This window comes from Crinia signifera, chromosome 6, assembly GCF_055691185.1.
Source record: "Crinia signifera chromosome 6, ASM5569118v1, whole genome shotgun sequence".
Taxonomy (NCBI): Eukaryota; Metazoa; Chordata; class Amphibia; order Anura; family Myobatrachidae; genus Crinia; species Crinia signifera.
Genome location: NC_139222.1, coordinates 247,871,272 through 247,894,453, shown reverse-complemented (window position 1 = coordinate 247,894,453; position 23,182 = coordinate 247,871,272). Strand labels below are relative to the sequence as shown.

At 44.1% G+C, this 23,182-nt stretch overlaps 1 protein-coding gene across 1 annotated transcript in view; it reads right to left on the bottom strand.

Annotated features, from left to right (window-relative positions):
* Positions 1 to 23,182, bottom strand: part of COL17A1 (collagen type XVII alpha 1 chain) — an 89,372-nt gene that overhangs the window by 6,000 nt on the left and 60,190 nt on the right. Inside the window, exons 41-52 of the mRNA XM_083150217.1 lie at positions 22,304 to 22,357; positions 22,102 to 22,173; positions 21,582 to 21,629; positions 20,172 to 20,327; positions 18,808 to 18,924; positions 18,348 to 18,431; positions 18,080 to 18,178; positions 16,535 to 16,699; positions 16,222 to 16,368; positions 15,722 to 15,928; positions 14,914 to 15,057; positions 8,614 to 8,685 (exon numbers count right to left, since the gene is read on the bottom strand). Coding sequence (XP_083006343.1) covers positions 8,614 to 8,685; positions 14,914 to 15,057; positions 15,722 to 15,928; positions 16,222 to 16,368; positions 16,535 to 16,699; positions 18,080 to 18,178; positions 18,348 to 18,431; positions 18,808 to 18,924; positions 20,172 to 20,327; positions 21,582 to 21,629; positions 22,102 to 22,173; positions 22,304 to 22,357 — 1,365 coding nt within the window. The remainder of the gene's footprint in view (positions 1 to 8,613; positions 8,686 to 14,913; positions 15,058 to 15,721; positions 15,929 to 16,221; positions 16,369 to 16,534; positions 16,700 to 18,079; positions 18,179 to 18,347; positions 18,432 to 18,807; positions 18,925 to 20,171; positions 20,328 to 21,581; positions 21,630 to 22,101; positions 22,174 to 22,303; positions 22,358 to 23,182) is intronic.

Below are 23,182 nucleotides of genomic sequence, written 5' to 3'. Positions count from 1 at the left end.
TGCCGGAAATTTGTAAGGGATCTAGGAAACTCTGATGAGCCCACCAACAAGGATTGGAGAATCATGTTGAGGGCCTGTCTCCCCACTCACATTGACGTCCCGAAATTCATTCAGGATAGTGGATTGAAAGTGGACAAGGAGATAAATGATGAGATCAACCAGGAGAATATACGCCTGATTAACTTACAGTTGGGAGTATATTTTCCTGCGGCAGTAGAATATAGCAAGATTTTCACCATCAAACAGAAAGATGGCGAAACTGCTGCTGATTATTTTACAAAGGCCTTACTGGAGGTATCAAAGTACACTGGTGTCTCCGAGCCTAAGGACGACCCCCACCTGAGGGAGATGATTGTCTCTGTGCTGGTGGAAGGGCTTAGGGAAAACCTGAGAGCCAGAGTCCAAACCTCTTTTCCAAATTGGCGTGGAATGACAGTGGATGCCCTACGGGAATCTGCTGTGGACCACGACCGCAACATTAAGAAGCACAGGGAACTGCAAACTGACAAACTGATGATGGTTAGCATCCAAGCCCTTACTAATGCCCCAAACAAAGCTGCATACCAACAACCACGAAACACCAGGGACACAGGTAGAAAACAAATTATCTGTTACAACTGCAATAGGGAAGGTCATTACTCAGCTCATTGTAGGGCAGGAAACCCCAGGAGTTACCAAACACATAAGCGAGAATGGGAATCTCACAAAGGTGAGACACGGAGATACCCAGCCCCTAGACAATGGGAGGAGACAGACAGGTCACGCAACATGCCTCCTCCCCATCTGATGGCTGACACTGTGCTAAGGGCAACCCAGGTCAGACCATAGGAAACAGGTCACACCTGTATCCTACAGCCAGTTAGACTAACACAACACCTTGGAGAGGAACCTCAGGTGAAGGTTGATATAGCTGGAGTAAGGCAAACCTTTTTGGTTGATACAGGGGCGGCCAGATCTGTTCTCAACACTCCTCTTCACTTGGGTTTCACTAACCAATCAGTAGCGGCAATTGGGGTAACAGGAAAAATACAACATTACCCACTGACGAAACCAGCGGAGGTTACAATCGGGCCTCTGCATACCAAACACTCTTTTCTGTTGGCTGCAGCGGCCCCGACTAACCTCCTGGGTAGAGATTTACTATGTAAAATGGGATGTGTCATCTATTGCACTCCCGATGGGGTATTCCTAGATACTCCTAAAAATCTTACACAAGAAGTGCAAGATATGCTGGACAGTCCTCAGAGGCTAATGTTGTATTCCACTGTTGTAGAATCAAATCCATCTAGGGTAGCTGAAATTACAGCACAAATACCGAGTTCCCTTTGGACTAAAGATGGACAGGACGCTGGGCTAATGGCAAATGTAGCTCCAGTAGAAATCTGTTTAAAAGAAGGCAGGATAGCCCCAAAAATACCGCAATACCCTTTAAAACCTGAAGTTGAGCTAGGAATATTTCCAGTGATCCAACGATTGCTCCAACAGGAAATCCTAGTTAGAACTTCCAGCACGGCCAATAGTCCCATCTTTCCTGTGAAAAAGAGCGGGGGGAGGGGCTACAGACTAGTGCAGGATTTAAGAGGGGTAAACAAGGTAGTTGAGAGCCAATTCCCCGTAGTGCCAAACCCAGCTGTCATCCTAATGCAAATCCCACCTCATTGTACTCATTTCACAGTCATTGATTTGTGTTCAGCTTTCTTCTCCGTCCCTTTGCATCCTGACAGCCAGTATCTGTTCGCCTTTACTTACAGAGGAGTACAGTATACCTTGACACGACTCCCCCAAGGATTCATAGACAGCCCCAGCATCTTCTCCCAGGCCTTGCATGATTGTTTACAATCCTTTCAACCCATGAGTGGTTCGATACTGATACAATATGTTGATGACTTATTGTTGTGTTCTGAGTCACTGGAGTCATCAGTGGATGACACTAGACAGCTGCTGATGCATCTCTCAGAGACAGGACATAAAGTATCAAAGGATAAGCTACAATTATGCCAGACCAGGGTTAAGTATCTGGGCCACTGCCTTACCCAAGGGCTGAGACACCTCACCGACGACAGAATCCAAGCGATTCAGAACATGGTACTGCCACAGACCCAGCATCAGATCCGTACGTTCCTAGGCATGTGTGGATACTGTCGCAATTGGATCCCAGGTTTCTCTATTCTGGCATTACCACTACAAGAGATGGTTTCCTCAACTAAGCCAGATCGGGTCTCTCATACTGAGGAATCTGAACTGGCTTTCGAGGAACTAAAGGTGAGCCTAACAAAGGCCCCAGCACTGGGAATGCCAGATTATGGAAAACCCTTTGAACTGTACGGAACTGAATCAGGTGGGTGTGCGGCAGGAGTACTTGTACAAAAGCATGGTGATGCCAACCGACCAATAGCGTACTACAGTGGCCAGCTGGACACAGTAGCACGCTCACTCCCAACTTGCTTACGAAGTGTGGCTGCAATAGCACAACTAGTAAGTAAGAGTGAGGACGTAGTGTTGGGACACGATTTAACTGTTCATGCTCCCCATGCTGTCTCTGCCCTCCTAAATTCTGCCCAAACACGTCATGTGTCCTCAGCACGGTTCACTAAGTGGGAACTGGCGCTGATGGCCCCAGTAAATATTACCATCAAAAGATGCAACACACTAAACCCAGCCACATTCCTTCCTCATGTGCCTTCCAAGGCACAAAGGGTGGAGGGTGATGGGAATGTTGCTGAATATGGTAAAGCAGAGTTTAGTGAGAGTGAGGACAAACATGATTGCATGTCCTACCTGAATCAGACCTTCACAGCACGTCCTGACATAAGCGACAGCCCATTAAGTGAGGTAGACATAACCTTATTCACAGATGGCAGCTGTCATAGACAGACGGACACGGGAGAGCTGTGCACAGGCTACGCAGTAGTAGATGGAGAAGGTATTGTGGAAGCTGAACCCTTGGGACCACCTCACTCAGCACAAGTAGCGGAACTGGTGGCACTAACCAGAGCATGTGAACTGGCCCAAGGAAAATCAGTCAACATATATACCGACTCCAGATATGCTTTCGGAGTAGTCCATGATTTTGGAGCCCTATGGCGCCTTCGAAATTTCATGACGGCGGCTGGCACACCAGTGGCGCATGCGACATATATTAGGAGACTTCTGGGAGCTATTCAGCTTCCAGACAGAGTGGCTGTTATCAAGTGCAAAGCTCACACATCAGAGAAGGACCCGGTGTCACTTGGTAACAGCCGCGCTGATGAGGCAGCGAAAAGGGCCGCATGCCCTGTAAATATTTTCACCCATCCTACCAACCTTTGTACACTGAACATAGTATCCACATCCAAACTGATAGACATGCAGAATTTGTGTTCCCCACAGGAAAGAGCAGTATGGAAGTCGAAGGGATGTGGCCAAGAGTCTACCGGACTTTGGAGAGATGGACACGGGAAACCAGTGGCCCCCAGAGCATACCTTCCTAGTCTAGCCGAGGCGGCCCATGGGCTGACACATCTTGGGAAGGAAGGTATGTGCAAGCTGGTAAAGGCCTACTGGTGTGCACCAGGGTTCGCTTCTCAAGCAGGTAGAGTGGCAATGTCATGCCTCACCTGTTTGAGGAAGAACGTTGGAAAAGCCATCCCAACAGAGCCATCCCACATCCCTCCTACAGAAGGCCCTTTCCAGGTAATACAAATCGACTTCATACAGTTACCACCCTGTAGGAATTTGAAATATGTATTAGTTTGTGTTGACATGTTTTCTAGCTGGGTGGAGGCTTTCCCCGCTGCCTCCAACACTGCTACCTTTACAGCAAAGAAAATATGTCAGGAGTTTGTCTGTAGGTATGGTATCCCAAAGGTCATTGAGAGTGACAGAGGCACTCATTTCACAGGAGAGGTCTTCCAAATCATGTGTAAACTCCTGGGGATTAATAGTAAACTTCATACTCCATATCGTCCCCAGGCGAGCGCCAAAGTTGAGAGAATGAATGGTACTATTAAGAACAAATTGGGTAAAGTTATGGCTGAAACAGGGTTGTTATGGCCAGAGGCATTGCCTATTGTGCTGTATAGCATTAGGACCACTCCCAGGACTCCGCTCAACTTGTCCCCCTTCGAGATATTGTTTGGTCGGCAGCCACACATCATGATAGACCCACAGGATGATCTCAAATGTAACAATGAGCTAACTGTACAGTATCTCCTAAAGCTAAACAAACAGCTAAGGGAGCAACAAAAGCAGCTGAAATTACTGAACCCTGATATGCCTACAGAGAATTGTCATAATCTTAAACCAGGAGACTTTGTTATGATCCGAAATTTTTTACGCTCAGGTTGCTTGATAGACCGTTGGGAAGGACCGTACCAAGTTTTGTTGACCAGCACTACATCAATTAAAGTCGCAGAGAGAGAGACTTGGATACATTCGTCCCACTGCAAGAAAGCCAGTAACCCAGAGTCCCAGTGTGCAGAGAGCGAGAGAGAAGAAGTGTCGCTAGAAGCATTGTTTCGGGAACACTGAGAAGCAGCCAAGGTCGAGCAACCTGAGCGAACAAAGGTCTAAGAGCAGAGCAAAATAAAAGTCCCCTGGTAGAGATGATGGAAGGACTCCAAGCAAAAGGTCCACAGTTATGCATATATGTCTTTGTTTTCTTTCTGTGTTCTTTTATTCACCCAAAGATACTCGGTGGCTGCCACATCCTAGAGCGATCGGAGCGGAGTTCTGACAGTGTAATAATGGACCCAGATATGGGTGAGGTAGAATCCCTAAACCAGCTTGACACTTTGCCCATGACAGGAGAAGGTAAAAGGTATGAGGGAAACGTAGTTCAAGGGCTATGTGATGAGTTATTGTCTGGTGAGTACTGTGTCTGTAGATATTGTCAACCTAAAATGGAAGAAGAATGCATCCAGCGATGTCAGTCGACAAGTAAGGCAACTACCGGCCGACATCCCTTGAGTGATTACCACTCACTAGTGGGTAAGGTTTTAAACCAAACAGAATGCTGGGTGTGTTCACAAGTGCTACATAAAAGGAGTAGTGTAGGCCTAGTCCCATACCCGCTTAACATTTCAGAGATAAGCGTATTAAATAAGGGGAGGCCATTGGATAAGAGATACCTGTATACCAGGTCCCCTAGTCTTAGATTACACCCATACCAAGTGGATAAATCCCTGGTATGTATGAACTTCTCGAGTTCCAGAGCGATTGGTACTTGGGAAGTGACATGGCATAACCAGACAATAACTTACTCCCAACGTCCAGATGGAGAGCCTATTGATAAAGAATTGTTGTTAAAAATCCGAACCAGTGGGAGACACTATAAATATGTCTACACGGTGAAGAGAAGTAAAATGATGGCCGGCAGAGTATCAGCCGGCTACTGTAATGTAACCCTACAGCCAGAAATCTGTGAGGAACAAGTCAGGGAACAGGGGACGGGGATGTTCTTATGGATAATGTGTGACAAGATCATGAAATACTCTGTCCCTTATTTTCTCCCTGACGATGTTTATTATATTTGTGGTAGGAGGGCGTACAAATGGCTCTCCATGAACTACGTTGGTATTTGTTATCTAGGCAGAGTGTTACCGGAAGTGATGACCCTCACACATGATGAGATGATGAACATACACAGAGGTATTTCTCCTCCTTACACTCATACCCATTATGACCAAATCCATAAAAGGGATTTAACCATCAGGAAAGAACCCCTAGCTTCCGAAATGATACACGAGTCGTTCGGTATCCAACTCCTCATTGCTTTAGATATCACCCATACAGCCAGAGGAGTCATAAATTTTAAATATATACAAGCATTGGCCAGCTTGGTAGATAACATCACTGAGATTTATGATGACACCTTTAGATACACTGGGAAGGAGTTGCAAGCATATAAAAGAGAGCTAGTCCAACATCGGATGGTGCTGAACTATCTGACAGCTATGACAGGAGGATATTGTGTCACCCTCTCTACACAGTTTGGGGTGAAGTGTTGTACATATATCACCAACAATACTGAAGACCCAGAAGAAATCATCGATCATCGGATGGATGAGATTCTTCAGCTTAAGTGGGAATTTAGAAGGGAACATAATATCAGCCTGGCAGAAATAGGTAACAAAGTTAGTGAATGGACCTCCTGGTTGAATCCAATGCACTGGTTCTCTGGTTTAGGAGAATGGGCGCAAGGGTTCATAGCTAGCATAGGAAAACTCCTTCTCTGTATCGGTGGTGCCATCATAGTCTTTGTGCTATTGTTCAAATGTATAAAGGTGGTGACCCGGGGAAAGACAAAACGTACCGAAATCATGAGTGTAAGAACGAGAGATACAGAGGAAGACCAGGGTTTGGTATATGACCCTAAAATCGAAACCACCTCCCTTTAAAGAAACCATATTTGTGAACGTGTATATGTTGTAACCACCCCTGTTTTTATTTTTATCCCAAAATTGTACATTATCCTTCGTGACCCTGAGTAGGTTGTTCGATAAATGCGGCCCATCGTTTATCCATGATCCTAGATCGGCCGAGAGCAGATGGTTTACTCCCCTTATATGTTTAATTCATGTATCCCAATTTCTCTGTTAGGATTATGAATTTCTGTATTTTCGTGTGAAATGTTTTGTATTGTAACAGTTTTATAATTACTGTTAAAGGGTGGACTATGGAAGTCGAGTTACACACACGCCATTTTAGGATAGTATGGCCGCCATTTTGGTTCGCAGAGTTGCGCAAATAAAGTTTCCATACCCGAGTATGCGTGGCAAAGTGGACCAGAAGAGTAGCCATACTATCACACATAAATTCATAAATACATACTGACCCTAAGTAAAATATAGTTAAAGGTTTAGAACGCCACACATAGCTTAGTTAGCCCTGCATACATCTATCTGTATCGTGTTTAGTACCGTTCCGTTCAGTTCATTATGCGAAGTATTCCGGTCATTGCGAATATTTCGCAATATACACTGCCCGATAGTTATGGACATAATCCATAATCCAGGGACAGTTTCTGTTGAAAGAATGTAACAAAGAAATCCAGATGAAACCAGTTCTTATCACTGCTGACGCCGAAACCACCGAACAAAGGACTCTTAAAGTTCACTCCCCTGGACCTAGCCAAACCAGGTGTATCAGCTTACCCCCCAATCACAGCTGACCTGACATTCGACCCCTGACCAATGAGAACGGCCTTTGACCTCCCCTTTCTGACCCTATAAGATAGGCGACCCAGAGCAGCCAAACTCTCTTCGGCACATCTACTTTTCCCTGACCTGACCACCGGACTATAGTTCATCCCTGAACGATAGTGAGCTCTGACCGGACTACACTTCGCATATTTGATGAGAACGGTAACGGTTGCACTAACGGTAGTTATCCTTATTGTATTGATTGGCTGATTGTGTCTTGTATCTGTTTTTTTTCCCCTTAGCAGAGTCTGTTTAGTATTCATTGTTAGTATATTGTGTTACTTGTTATACCTGTTTATTCTTATTTCTGTAACCCCCTTTTTGTCCATTAGGGACTTAAATACAACCTTTTGCGGAGTTCTTATCTCCTTATTTCTATACAGTGGTCGTGTCTGTTTATTCGCATAATAGTGACAAGGTATATTACGGACACTGTCCGATAAGGTATATTCGCAGTTTAGAGACAAAATACTGCGAAGGAATCTCTGATTAAGGTACTGGTTCTCTGTGTACATAATACAATAAAAGGTACACTACGCTGCGCTACGCTTTGTACGCACGTAGTTAGGTATAAAGGGTACGTTGGTTGCGGACTTATTACGTAACCTGCGCTGTTCACTTATTGTCTCTCTGGTCATATTAAATCGCCATTAACACACCTTCCCCAGAACTTGATTGGTGATTTTGAAAACTTTGATTTTTAAGCTGTGTACACACGGGGGCGATAGGGGCTGAAATCGCTGGGAATATGGTCGCTGGCGACCATATTGCCAGTGATGGGAGTGTGCCCCGGCAATAAATCGCCGGGTGCGTGCTCCCGTTTTCAGCCCCATTCTAATCGCTGGTCACAGGAGCTTGCTCCTGCGACCAGCTGATTACCTCTGCGGCACCACCCGGCAGAGGTTCCCTTTCATCAGCGACAATCTCTAGTCGCTGATGAAAAGGAGAAACTGAGCAATATATTACTCAGCAATATATTGCTAACAATATATTGCTGAGCAATATATCTCCCCTGTGTGTACGCACCTTTAGAGTTGCACAGAGTTTCGTCAAATTTCTACCAGGGAAGCTATAGCTCAGTGTTTTCGTAATATATTGTGTATTTTCTTTAATGACCTCCAGAATTTCCTTTTGAATTTATATATTGCTAAGCTTGGCTTTAGATTTATTTTACCTACAGTAATATATGTGTCAGTTCAGTCATTCCATTGCTATTATTTTTCTTTCTTTTTTGATGTTTTTGTTGTTCTGTGCTGTTATGGACTTTGATATCCATACACTTTTATGTCCATATATTGTTATTTTGAAACTTAGATGATTTAATTGTCACATGTTGAAGCTTTAGTAACAGAAAATGGTTTAAAAAAAATAGATTTTAAGTGAAATGTTTTTTAAATAAAATACATGTAATTCTCTATATTAGGCTGCTTACCTTTGATACCTGGGTATCCTCTCTCTCCCTTCTGTCCTGCTAAACCTGGGGGTCCAGCAATTGTTCCATGAGCTGAAGAATAAAAGGGAAGTGGTTGATAGTTCTGATAGTACATTTTGATGGAAAGGACATAACTACAAATTGAATGACAACGGTATATTATAAATTGAATACAATATAGGCAACAACGCCAACAAAAGATCATTGCCCTTGTAACGATCAGATCAGGTGATCGATCAAATTAACGTATGCCTCCTGTTATGATTATCTGTCCGGTGAATGTATGTCTGATATTGGTGTAATAGTTATGTCTCCTGTAAGTATTGGAATCAGGACATGTCTTGTATGTAAACTGTAGGTGACCCTGGTCTAAGTTTGAGGCCTGTATTTCCTCAGTGTGACATCTGTGGACTCCTCCGGAGTCAGGATGTAAGATAAGATCTGAGCCCTCATAAACCATGGTCCAGGAGAAGAGGTTAGAGTTTGTCCCCTTCCTTCACATCTCTTATCAGTGGGTCTGCTATGCAAGGAAAGAGGATCAATCACTTTGAAAACAGCAGACTGTACATTGCCAGGGACCTTCCACACTCCTTCAGCATGGAAAGAGTGGAATCCCAAGGGTGGGAGGGATGAGGGAGTCTGCAAGGTATAACTAAGACCTTCTCCCTATAGTCAGTGTCACTACCTGGGGGTCTAGCAAAACAGGCTGTAGGCGACGAGAGATTTCTTGTGGAGGACCCCCCCACGTCAGGATCTGTATTTAAGTGTAAGATAGGTTCTGTCTTTTTTCCCTTTTTATTTTTGAAATTGCATTTAAAACTTGTGTGTACTTTTAAAATCACTGTAAAATCTTGTAACTATTTTTGTCTAAAGCTCTGTAGTATTTCTAGGAATAAATAATACATATTCTCAGTCCTGGTTCTGTGTTCTTAAGACTCATTAGCCTCAGAAGAGAAAGGCTGGAAAGCGTTACCATTGTTATCTTGTATTGTGTGGTCAGGGGCGAGCCAAGCCGCCCCTTGCGCAGTTTCAGGCGCTAAAATCAGGTTTTGGCTGGTGGCAGTGTACCTCAAGGAAAGGACCCGAGTGTCCTGAGTGAACCCCAGTCACGGCCGGAGCTGCTCAGATTGACGTATCGGAGCAGGCGACCGGTGGGTCCGTGACATTTGGTGGCAAGCGGTGGGGTGGAGAATTCATTTTTCTCTTTAAGAACTTAAGTGAGTGTGGGTAGAATTTTGTGAGAAATACCCACATCACCAGAATCAGAACTCAGAGCTTTACTATAGTTTTAAAAGTCACACAGTGGATGCAATTTCTGTTCCCTCCCTTCTCTTGTTTTCTTTCCTATCATTTTATTTGACAAGTGTGAGACTCCGGATGGCTGATTACCAGCAGATGAGGAGAGATGACCTGGCGGTCGTGTGTGTGCGGAGGAATATCCCTTGGTCTGGCCAGAGTAGAAAACGTATGATTCAGGCACTAGTGGATGCCGATCGGACTCTAGCTGCTGGAGGAAACCAGTCCATGGACAATCCTACCCCAGGGGCTCAGTCAGCACTGGACAGTACAAACGATGCCGCGCCAGGGTTAAACCCTTCTGCTGGACCCAGCAAGTCTACACTGCCGAGCGACCTTCTAGCTGTTATCGGGCAAATTAAGAATGTGAACCCCGTATTCGCTTTGCAGCTGGTGCAGCACTGCCAAGCCATTGTCGACAGAGAGGCTGCGGAGCGCAAAGCCACTGTGGACAGAGAGGCTGCGGAGCGTCATGCCGAGCGTGAGTACCAGTTGGAACTGGTGAGGCTCAGGGGGCTGATCGCTGTTGGTGAACCAGTGGAGGATGATACAGGGCATCATGATGGCGAACCTTTACGTGAGACTTTATCTGCCGTGGCTACTGAGTTAGCAGGAGATGGGCTTCGTACTGAACTTTTACTGTCTGCGGAAGTAAATAATGTGTTGGATCATGGTGTGGACTCTGTTATCAATCATGGGGAGCCTAACAAGGGACAGAGGTCCCAAATGACCGCTGACGCGAATTTCACCGGACCGCGTCATGCACAGTTCCCTGTCTTGGAAGCAGACAGAGGAAGCCAAGTGAGTGTCAGCTTGGTTGTGAGTAATGAGCTGGCCCTGGACACTACAGCCGATGCTCAGAGAGCTGACATCTCTGCTAGCACCAGGGAGACTGTAGGATGGGTGGCAGTCAGGGAGACTGCAGAGTACCAATCCCCTACAGCACCAGAAGAGCCCAGTGAGTATTCTGACCCATATGGTGATGATTATCCGTTTAGGCTTATGAGCCCAGAAGAACTCACTACAGAATGTCAGCTGCAAGGTATCTCCTGCCCCAACAATTCCCGCTGGGAGATGATCAAGCGGCTCACCCGTGCACGAAATGATGAGCGCAATGTTTTCGGCATGTATCGCGGTGAGTTTCTAACCTGGGGTCCCGATGCGACTCCTTGGTTACTGCTGAGAGACCTGACGGACTGTTTTGAAATAGCGCAGCAATATGCTTATGATTGTAAAAAGCTCGATACTCCATGGTGGAAAGAGCAGTGCCGCTGGGCAGAGGCTGAAAGGAATCGCCTGGAACAGCTTCTATCACCAGCTATGGATCCAACGACACAGCCTACCGGGGTTTCCCTCATGGACATGGTACCCGGGCCTGCTACAATCGGTGTGGAACCTGTTCCAGAGACCTCACATCACAAGGCCCAGTTTAAACTGCTGGAAGATGTGAGCAGCATGTTCCCACCCGTTGCTCCAGATTTGTTGCCGGAAGCGGCTGGCTGCATAGTGAAAGTATGCAGGGGAGAGACTATGTCGGAAATAGGAATGGGACTTTCTGACTGTATGCACACAAGTATGTGTGGGACTACTGATGTGGGACTTTTATTAACTCCACACATATCTGTCGCTAACCCTTCTGAACCATATGATGCATCTCAGGTAGTATGTAACCATGCTGAACATTGCAATGTTGTTATTTTGTGTGAAGCCCCTGGGATGATCTGCGATAGTGCCGTACCTTCGGTACAGGTGGAGGGTGAGTTAGAGACAGGTATAGTGGGTACTCCTTGCCAGTTTGTGGGGTTAAATGCATGCCCTAATCTAGTTGGGAATGAGACACCCTCACTCACCAGTGGTAGGAGTGCTGATGGTGATGTCATTAAGGTTGCTGTGCTAGAAGTTAACCCTGTTCCTCCAGTGATGTCTGGTTGTGACATCGGGCATGGGGTCGCTAACTGCACGAATGGGACCGATCTGAGTTGGTTGCAGGCAGCGCATGTACCTGCCAATAAGTTAACGGTGACAACATGCTCAGATAACCCCATTCCTGCTCAGAGACAATGGGATCCAGATATAGCGGGTTTGCCATGGTGCAATTGTAAGCCAGCAGGATGGGCCCCATGTGTTGTGGAAGATGCACAGGCTAATTTGCAGGTATTGCAGGATGTCTCCCCAGGTTATGATAGTGATGTTGCTGTTGATAATGTGATGTCTTGCGCTACTGTGGGAACTGTGGTACCAGGTATAATAAGTGACCTGGTGGGCCCTGTGTGCACTGTAGACCTGTCAGATAGGGAGAGAGTGTCCCTTACTGCAGCTTTCCCCCCATACCCCCCTCCTTACTGTAGCCACACAAGAACAGATACAGGAACACAGCAGGGGTTCCCTCCAGACACTGAGGATCCTCCAGAGACTGCATTTTTCCAGCATCACTGGATAACGGATGCCTCTCCTGAGAACCTCAGTGGCACCACCCCAGCCACAGAACCTGCGGGTCTGGGAGGGAAGGTCAGGCTCAGGAAGGTGTCCTGGACTGACATGGAAAGCTTGGCTTTCCACGCAGAACTGAGAATCAACCCTGCACAGGCTGCCCCATACCTGGGAAGTGGGAAAGATACACCTGGGTGCAGTGAGAGGGTTGTTTCAGAAATAGAGCCAGTGGCTAGTAGGGAAGCTGCTGTGTGTAACCAGAAGGGTGGGAGGGCCCGTGAAGCACAGGTAAACTCAGCTCCATTAACCTCAGAAAAGCTGAGCTGGGATGTTCCCAAGACAGGGGACAATGACCTGCTGGTATTCCCCCTTGCAGAAACGTGCCCCCCTTCGCAATTCACACACACAGACAAAGAGGGAGAATCTCCTCACAAAAGGATGAGGTGTGAGGTGTTGAGTGAGTGGACCTTCCCCCCAGTGAAGGGGAGGGGGGGTCAGTCAGCTCAGGTGAAGTGCTGGGAAGACATTTTTAAGTCTGTATATAGTGCTGGGAGAATGCCCCACACCTGTGGTATAGTTAAACGTGCCGAGTTACGAGTCCCAGGGGGATGGCCGTTTGGGGTGTGGCGGAATGGTCTGGTACTGATCTCAGTGAGTAAGGCCAAACTGCCAGCTGCAGGGGAGAATCCGTGCCCAGGAGTACGACGCACAGCTGTGGTGGGCTGTGTCATTGCCAGCCGGGATGGACACAGCTCCCACTATATCAGTGTGCTCACAGACTATGGGTTCGAGGACACCTGTGTGCTTTTAGTTTGCCATCTCCTGCGAGAGGGACAGGGACTATGCCCATTGCCCACCCTAGCCACGGCTATGGCATCAGGTGGTGCCATGACCGACGTCAAGTATAGTGAAGTGTTAGTACAGATCCCGCAGAATCAGTGGCAGTCTGTCTCAGCACAGAGACCACTGCTACCTGTCCAGGTGATGTAGTGAATAGCGCACTGAGGAGATGGTGACGTGGGTCACCACCTCTGTGCGCCATTTTAAAAGGGGGAGGTGTAACGATCAGATCAGGTGATCGATCAAATTAACGTATGCCTCCTGTTATGATTATCTGTCCGGTGAATGTATGTCTGATATTGGTGTAATAGTTATGTCTCCTGTAAGTATTGGAATCAGGACATGTCTTGTATGTAAACTGTAGGTGACCCTGGTCTAAGTTTGAGGCCTGTATTTCCTCAGTGTGACATCTGTGGACTCCTCCGGAGTCAGGATGTAAGATAAGATCTGAGCCCTCATAAACCATGGTCCAGGAGAAGAGGTTAGAGTTTGTCCCCTTCCTTCACATCTCTTATCAGTGGGTCTGCTATGCAAGGAAAGAGGATCAATCACTTTGAAAACAGCAGACTGTACATTGCCAGGGACCTTCCACACTCCTTCAGCATGGAAAGAGTGGAATCCCAAGGGTGGGAGGGATGAGGGAGTCTGCAAGGTATAACTAAGACCTTCTCCCTATAGTCAGTGTCACTACCTGGGGGTCTAGCAAAACAGGCTGTAGGCGACGAGAGATTTCTTGTGGAGGACCCCCCCACGTCAGGATCTGTATTTAAGTGTAAGATAGGTTCTGTCTTTTTTCCCTTTTTATTTTTGAAATTGCATTTAAAACTTGTGTGTACTTTTAAAATCACTGTAAAATCTTGTAACTATTTTTGTCTAAAGCTCTGTAGTATTTCTAGGAATAAATAATACATATTCTCAGTCCTGGTTCTGTGTTCTTAAGACTCATTAGCCTCAGAAGAGAAAGGCTGGAAAGCGTTACCATTGTTATCTTGTATTGTGTGGTCAGGGGCGAGCCAAGCCGCCCCTTGCGCAGTTTCAGGCGCTAAAATCAGGTTTTGGCTGGTGGCAGTGTACCTCAAGGAAAGGACCCGAGTGTCCTGAGTGAACCCCAGTCACGGCCGGAGCTGCTCAGATTGACGTATCGGAGCAGGCGACCGGTGGGTCCGTGACAGCCCTATTTGGAATGACAATGTATTCCCCTATGGACAGGTACCATAAGGCTGCAGTGCCTTACACTTCTCACCAGATCCAATGTTCTAGAGATCCTTTACACAACTTGCCTTTGCAAGTTTAACATACAAGCACTTTTGTTTTGCATGGATCTTATTCTGAAAAACACTACAGGATATTACAGAAACTATTATTTTTCTTTCCAACACTATTTATATCATGGTACTTTATAATCATTGTTGGTAATGTGAGCTTGTCACCTGCACACACTGTAAAGGCAGCCATTTTGTGGATTGAACCAATCTTCATGAGGATACGGAAGATCAATTTATTAGCTGGCTTATAGTGACCTGAAAAACGATATTGTGTATAGCAGCTGCCAGGCGCTAATTCCCAGTCAATGTATGTGTGCTTTCTTATACAGAAGGTCTAGCCCAAACAATATCTGCCACCACATTTGAAAGGTTAATTTCAAGACATCACAAGATACACACAGTATGACTATGGAATTCACATGCTAACCCAAACTAAGAACGGAAATGGTACATGCAATGTATACTTTACCTCTAAATAGTTCCATGAGATCAGTTGTGATGTTAGCATGGGTTGCATACACTTGGCAGATTCCGGGGGGTCCTGGTGGTCCTTGGGGACCAGGAATGCTTGATGTATGCACGGTGTAAGTGGTATCTCCAAGGAGCCCCTGACCTAAGGTTGAAGAACCGACAAGGTTTAGTGATTTAGTTGTGACTTCCATGTGTGGGTATCTTATGGACTAATTATATTATACACAGGTCATTTCCGTGATAACAAGTGACCCAGGAATCCAACCCAACTAGCTTGCAGGGTTAGTCCTGGGAGGACCAGATTAAAGGGTAAGCCAGGTCATTCGTTTACACCTGTCTCCCAATTATACCATGGGGAGATTCCCGGTAGGGACGCTGCTTCCGTGGCCAATGATGTCAGGAGCAGAGCCAAAGTCTCTACTACTGCTGAAAGACTCCATTCATTCCTGCACCCATGTGCAGTGTAAACCACTCCAATTTGGAAATTATCTTTTTGGATCTGCGCTCGAAAGGTTCAGTCTCAGGTCTGACCTGGTTTGGAACTGTAGTTCAGACCCAGAACTTGGGTAGAAAAGTGGTATTGGAGAGCTGATGTTACAAACAATGTTATTAAGTTAAAGGGAATGCTTAAACCATGATTGTTTGAAGGTCCTTTAAAAATCAATGAATCAATGCACCAGCCCCTACTGAAGTTGTAAGATATAGTGTCTCCTGCATAAACAAACTTCTGCATAATATTGATCCACTATTCTGCACTTGACTCTCTGACTATCTAAGTGCACAAACAAATATATAGGCACACTTACTCTGTATTCTTTCTGTAACGCGAGATGCAACTTCATTGTAATCAATTGAGAAAGCTGATGAGGAGGATGAAGAATATGATGACCCGGATGACCCTGATGATGATGATGAAATCATTCCGCTGTCTCCCTTAGGACCTCGTAGGCCTTGAAGACCAGGTGGTCCAGGTGGACCTGGTGGTCCTGATATATATTGCCGAATGCTGTCACCTGTAGGTGAACCATAAATGTTAAACAATTAGAGAACTATTAATGTAATAAACTTTTAACAGCTAAAATGAACTACCTTATGTTAAAAAAAAAAATCTACCAAATATGAACTGTTTGTGTGCTATTCCTTATATGGTACGAATGAAAAATAAGAAGACGGCTGTTCCTGTAGTTACACAGTATGTTAAGTCTGTCCTTAAATTGATGCCTGGACCTTATTGTCTATACCCTACAGTTAAAACACAATTGTGGAATGACTTGAGTTTTATCAAAATAAAGGTAGACATATTTACTTGTCAGATAGTCAATAAGTTCAGTCCGTAATCGATCACTCCTGTTGTCCTCAGCATAACTGACCAGGCCGCTACCTCCAAGGCCAGGTGTTCCTGGGGGTCCTGGGGGTCCTGGTGGTCCTGGAGGTCCTGAGTTATATCCAAAACCTAAAGGAAAAAATATTTGTGTGTGTTGTAAGTTAGTCACCATTTTTCCTTGAGCATTCAGAAGATAGCTGGAAGCTTGCTAAGTTTTTGATATTCAACCATAATGTGACTTACTAAATAACTAACTCTAAGAATAAGCAGAAGACTTTCAACTTATTGGACTTACCTTGCAGGTAGGTAGATATGTCTTCTGTATTGAAGGAAGTCATACTAGTGCCTGGACTTCCTGGTGGCCCCATAGGACCAGGAGGACCAGGAATGCCATTACGACCTGGACGTCCATTTTGACCTGGTGGTCCAGGAGGGCCAACAACACCTTGGAATTCAGATGCTAAATTAACAGAAATACATTAAATAGGTTAGCAAAAACAGAAGAGTAGTAAGTATTAATAATATTATTATTATTATTAATATTATTATTATAATGGATTGTGTGACCATCTCCCCACGGGGGAGATGGCCGCCGGGCCCTATTCAATGCTGTCTTCCCCGACAGCATTGAGCAGGGTTTCTCGGCAGAACGAGCCGACTTCACTAGCTGTCTGGCTCGTTCTGCTCGGAAGTGACAAGTTGCCGGCTGCAGCTCGCCTCTTCCCGGCCGCAACTCGTGGCCACGCCCCCTTCTCACTCCCCGGCAGGCGGGACAATGAATGCCGCCAGCATGTTCTCGATCAAGCTGACTGAGAATGGGACAGGGTCACGGCGGTCGAGCAAGCTCGAATGCCGTGACCTTAACATTGAATACCCCTCTATCTCTTTACCAGGCTTAATTAATCTGCCCCACAGTGAGATATATAGAACTATTAAACAATATTAAATAATTAAACAATAATATTGTGTATATATACTGTAACTGTCTTACTCATTTTCTACCACGCTTTATACAAATGTAATACCAAGCATCATTTAAGTTAAACATTTAATTTATGCACTAAGGTCATTAAAATTATGCAGAAGTATTGCAATGATAATCTTGGCAATACAATGCTGAATAACAAGAAGAGAAAAACGGTAGCAGTGCTAGGATACTTCTAAGAACAATTTGACTGATTTTACAATGTAAACAATCAATTGGATAAATAAATGAAAATAAAAATACACATAAGTGACCAATATTTGAAACCACATTGTTACCACAAGTATTATCACAGGCGGAGTCCTATTTGCTCAGTCTCTTCCTCCACGGTAAGCTGGACTCTAAGCCAAGCCATGCAAACTATCCTGCACACCGATAATAGGAAATAACCAGAAGCATCTGACTACATACATGGTGGATGGTTATTAAAGATTCCTTACCAATTTGGCACCTTATATATACTTCCTAGGGCACACTAGGAAGGGACAGTAACACTCCCACAACACAGAACGTAATAGGCAATTCATTTGTTTTTATTTATGATTATACTTGTGGTAACAATGTTTGTTTTAAATATTGGTTACCTATGTGTATTTTTATTTTTATTTATTTATCCAATTAAATTTTTACATTGTAAAATCTGTCCAATTGTTCTTAGAAGTATATAATCCTAGTGCTGCTACTGTTTTTCTCTTCTTGTTGTGTATATACCCCGGGACCGACTATCCCGGACCCCAGCAGCTGCTGGCTAAGGCAGGCCTTGTCACAGTGCCACCCATCTCACCCATTTGGGTTTTTTCCATAATGCTGAATAAATACAATCCATATTCTCTGCAATACAAAGTTCTCTCTTACTTTGAAGTAAAGCGGCTATGTCGCCATAGGCTGATCCTGGTAATCCTGGTAGCCCTGGAGGACCAGGTGGTCCCGGTAGGCCAACTGATAAGCCGGAATCTAGGAGAAATAAATATGACTATAAGCCCTCAAAAAAAAGGTAAGCTGTAATCTTGTGTCATTTTTTTCTTATTTACACCTTGTTCCTTACAATTGTTAATTAGGGAATTGTCCCATATAAGCCATTTTGCTGTTAATAATGTTAAAATTAAAAATCTGAAGAGCTTACTTTGCAAATATGATAAGATTTCTTCGTAAGTAACAGCTGGTCCGGGGATTCTGCCATTTCCATCTGTTGATGTTACCCCGGAATCTGGTGATGTAAGAAGGTTAGATCATAGCTCTAGAATATTTGCCTGAATGCTGTAAAATGTGTTGACCATTCCTAAACAAGACATAAAACTAGTCCTACATTGATCATGTGAGTATATATAAGAAAGCACTGTGCAAGAGGACATATGTGGTTGTTAATTTGCTTCAAGAACAAGAAACATGCTTATTAGAAGGCAACTCGGTGAGATGTCTCAGGCAGCAAGCTTCAAGTATGAAGAAAGTTAATTTCCATATAGAAAACAAAGTGTATTTCGTAATGTAAACTACACTAGTGCCAGTGGTTATTTTAGTTTTGGCTAATAATAAAAAGTTGTGGACTTAGCTTTTTTCCTCTAACTCTTAAAATGATATCCTACCTCTTATGTAGCTCATAACTCGGCTGACCACTTCTGCATAATCGACTTCCTGTCCACTATTTCCTGGTGGCCCTGGTGGTCCTTGGGGCCCAACCAGGTAATTTCTGACATTTTCACCTACACAGAAAGGAGTGTATATTTAATATCATATTCTAGGTTCATTTGCACCAGCCACACATGTCAAAAATGGTTTCCATCCCAAGTGTCCAGTGGTGGCAGGATCAGGATTTCTATTGGGGACTTGCAGAAAGTTGCACAACCTGGAGCACAGAATCCCACCCTGTGGTGTCCGAGACACAGGTTATTTTATCCCCTGATAGTCAAATACGACCAAAGCCATTCTAATAATAAGTGGGGTCATCAACAAAATGAAAGCTATTGTCAAGTAAATTTGTAATACAAGGGGCTGTAGACAAATTGAAACTATTTAGGAGCCTAATCATTATAACATGCGGTGGCCCCAAACAAAATAAGTATATGACTCGTCAGAAGTTGCGGCGGCCGGTACAATTCTAATGGAACAATTGAGTCTGGCTCTGCAACACTTTCAAGGTGGTGTGCACATGGCATGGGTCAGGGGAGGTAGAGGGATCTAAATGGATCCCTCTTTTAAAATCTGGTACTTCTATCCATAGGAAGGAGTCAGCAGGGTAATATCATCTGAAGATAGTGTTAGTTTCCCCAGTTTGAAGAGTACGCACTGAAAGGGGACACTTTAAGGGGCATAGGAATGCATAGGCCTGATTCTTTATTTTCCAAAAAATATGTGGAATATTTTCTACTTCTATAATGGGAAAAATAGTCTAACATAAGTAGGTCCCAGTAGTAATAAATGGATGAGGGTAGTATAAATAATAAATGGACACAACAATGCCTGATGGGTCAGGTTATCGGGTCCGTATAAGTCGATTTTATCTATGTTTTAGCCTATGAATCTAAAGTTGATATAGAAGCATGTTTATCAATTGCTTAGAACCCATTATTATGGTTTTATAAGAGAGACTGATCATCATCATCGTTAATATATGAGAGGGCGCAACACTATGCAGTGCTGGACCACGTAAGAAACCATAGAAAAAACAAATCCCAACAAGGACATACAAGGCCGACGGAGAAGAAACACAACGAGGACACAGACGGCTGGCAGAGAAAGTGCAGACACGAGACGGGCGGTAGAGAGGCTGTGCTATTGAAAGTTAATATCCTAGATATCTCTACTGATCCTATATACTGTTGAAATCACCACGACACCTTCAACATACATGCCTTAAAATATCTCATTTAACGTCACTCATCTACAGTCACAACCTCACACATTATCTGACTTAGTACATGATATTACTTTTATTCTGAGGATTACGTACTTTGGAGGTACTGAGCAATGTATTGTTGGACTTCTTCTGCTGCACGACCAGCACTGCCGGGTTCACCAGGAGGACCAGGAGGACCGGGTGGACCAGAGGGACCAGGGGGACCAGGAGGACCAGGAGCACCTTGGCCAGGTCTTCCACCTGGTGGGCCTAAAATTGATGCAAAGATAATGTGTTACTATAATACATAGTAATTATAAAAACATTTGTCATTAATATAATTTAGATGCAAGATTATGGGGTTTATATACTGAGATGGAAGTTCTATTGAAGACAGAATGTTGCTGTGTGCTCTATTTTTAAATTAATTTAGCACATTCTAGAATATAATATATACTCTAGAATCTGATTGGTTGCCCATAGCAACATTTCAGCTTCAATTACTCCCATATTAGTAAATAAACTCCTATGAATTTAATATAGCAACATATTCTTTTGGTCAATGTCCTAAGGGATTTACGTAAACTCACTCGTGAATCTCTTCTACCAAGCATGCAGTAATACATCTCAGGAGGTCATAGGCTGTTTCGACAGTAACACTACCACTACCTTTTTAAAATGCTCTACTGAATATCAATCATGTAGGTGGGGTAAGGATTCCACGAGGTCACCTTCTGGAATAATGCCAGAAGTACAATAGAGTTCCACAATGTGTGGGCTGGGATTACATATAGGCTTAGATATTGAGGCTTTGCCAAACAATCCTGACACAGTCATTAGTGATTTCAACAATTTGTTTTACAGTTATTAAGTTGCTAACGATAAGCTGCCCTGAGTAATTATTTGTGATGTTATGGTTTGTTACCATGATACAGTTCTTCTTATCTGCCTCAAATTCTATGTATCTATATTCACTGTATGTTGGATCAAATTAGACCAATATATGTAGGGGCCGGATTCAAATTTTTGGGGAGCCCAGGATAACAAACTTGTGAGGAGCCCCTACTAGTTAAATAGTCAATAGTATACAATATACTGGAGATTTAGAAAAATTATTATACGTAAATGCTCCCAGCACCACAAATGTGTTACTCACTGTAGTGCCCCCAGTTCACATTATGCCGCACAGAAGCCCCAGTTTACATATGTCATAGTGCCCTCCAGTGGGTAATGTATCTGTATGTGGGGGTATCAAAAGTGTGTGAGTGTCTCTAGGCCAGGCATTTCAAACCTCAGTCCCCAACTGTCCAAATTTGGGCGATATTCATCCTTGAACACAGGTGACTTAATTAGTGCCTCAGTTATTTTGATTTAACCATCTGTGCTGACGCCTGGATATCACTACACCCTTCACTGTTGAGAAAGCCTGCCCTAGGCCATTGCCCCAGTTGCCCTTTTGTTAATCTGGCTATGGTAGGGTGCATGCCTTAATCAATCCAAAACAATCCTGGAAATTGTACTTACTTCTGGAACTGCCTGGTATGCCGGGAGCGCCTGGGATTCCTGCTTCACCTGTTAGCAATAATTAGATTACTCATCTGAAGATATCACATATTAGATCTTTACATAGAATATAGCTGATAGCTGATGATTAAACTACTAATAGAAAAAAAGGGTTCATATATTTTCCAATAGCAAATGGACTACAACACTTTTGTCAGTGTTGCCGAGAGGGGTTCAGTGGAGAGTAGGTCTGGGCCTGGGGGCCTGGTTCCTGCTGCCAAGCCCCCCCCCCCCTTAGTGTGGAAGAGATGTATCCAACCTTCTACACAAGACTGGTGAAGATCTTGGCTATTGGAACCCATCAACTTAATTTTATAGAATGGACTTGATAAATGATTGTTAATAGCGGATTGGTTGCTATGGGCAACTTCAACGCTTAGGTTTGACACACCTCCCCATGTTTAGTTAACCCCAGCTGTATATTAAATAAAAAATATATGGATACCAATTGTTTCCAATAAATCTGAACACTAAACTTTACCTCTTTCTCCTGGTGATCCGGGGGAGCCAGGACTTCCAGGAGATCCTGGTGATCCTGGTGATCCTGGGCTTCCTGGAGGGCCGGCAGGTCCAATAGCTGAAGCAACAACAATAATGAAGCCATTACACCCATTTATCTTAACTGTTATCATACAACAGAACAAAAATAATCTGAACTGAACAATAATATTAATAGTACTGACCATCGCGGCCTGGAGGTCCGGGTAGTCCTGGTTGACCTGGATCGCCTGGTTGTCCTGTATGAAACAGATGTAGTTAGATATGAACCATCCTGTAACAAGTCCATTGTACAGTACTTAAGTAACTTAAGTAAAACTTCATGTATCATAATTGGAAGATACTTCATAATTGTCATTAAATATTGTATATTGACAAATTACTACTTTAAAGTAAAGAAGTATAAAAGAACCTCCGATGGAATTAGTGGAATAAAAATAAGATGCAAGTCCTTCTCTGTTTACCTGGTAGACCTGGAAGGCCTCTCTGTCCTGGATCACCTATCAGAAAAGAACATAGTCGTTGGTAATTGTATTTAAAATGTGCATTATACTTTACAGCATACCATGGGAGTATAGCCTTATTATCTTATTATGATCAGTATAAAGGTGCCCATAGATGGTCCGTTCCCGGGCTGTCCGTTCTGTACTATGAGATGCGCGCTCCCGCGCATCTCATCGTACGGTACAAAAAGTATGTGCTGCACATACTTTTTGTACTAGCTGTTCATCGCATCGCATCGCATTGCATGCACAATGCATGCACAAGGCATGCAATGGGATGTGATGTGTACTATATAAGTTTCGAACGGATCCGATGAACGGACCGTCTATGGGCACCTTTAATACATTGCTGGATTTCAGTTGATGGCTTATTAAATGGATTACTATGCTGAAACCTGATTAGCCTCTCTTTTAGTCTCTCATCATTCTTAATTAAGATTGCAAGAGTCTCTTTTTTTTAGGGGTGTGTAACATTATGTCAAAATTGCTCTCACAGCGCTGAGGTCACGGGTTCTGTTCCCGCCATGGCCCTAACTGTGTAGAGTTTGTATATTTTCCCTG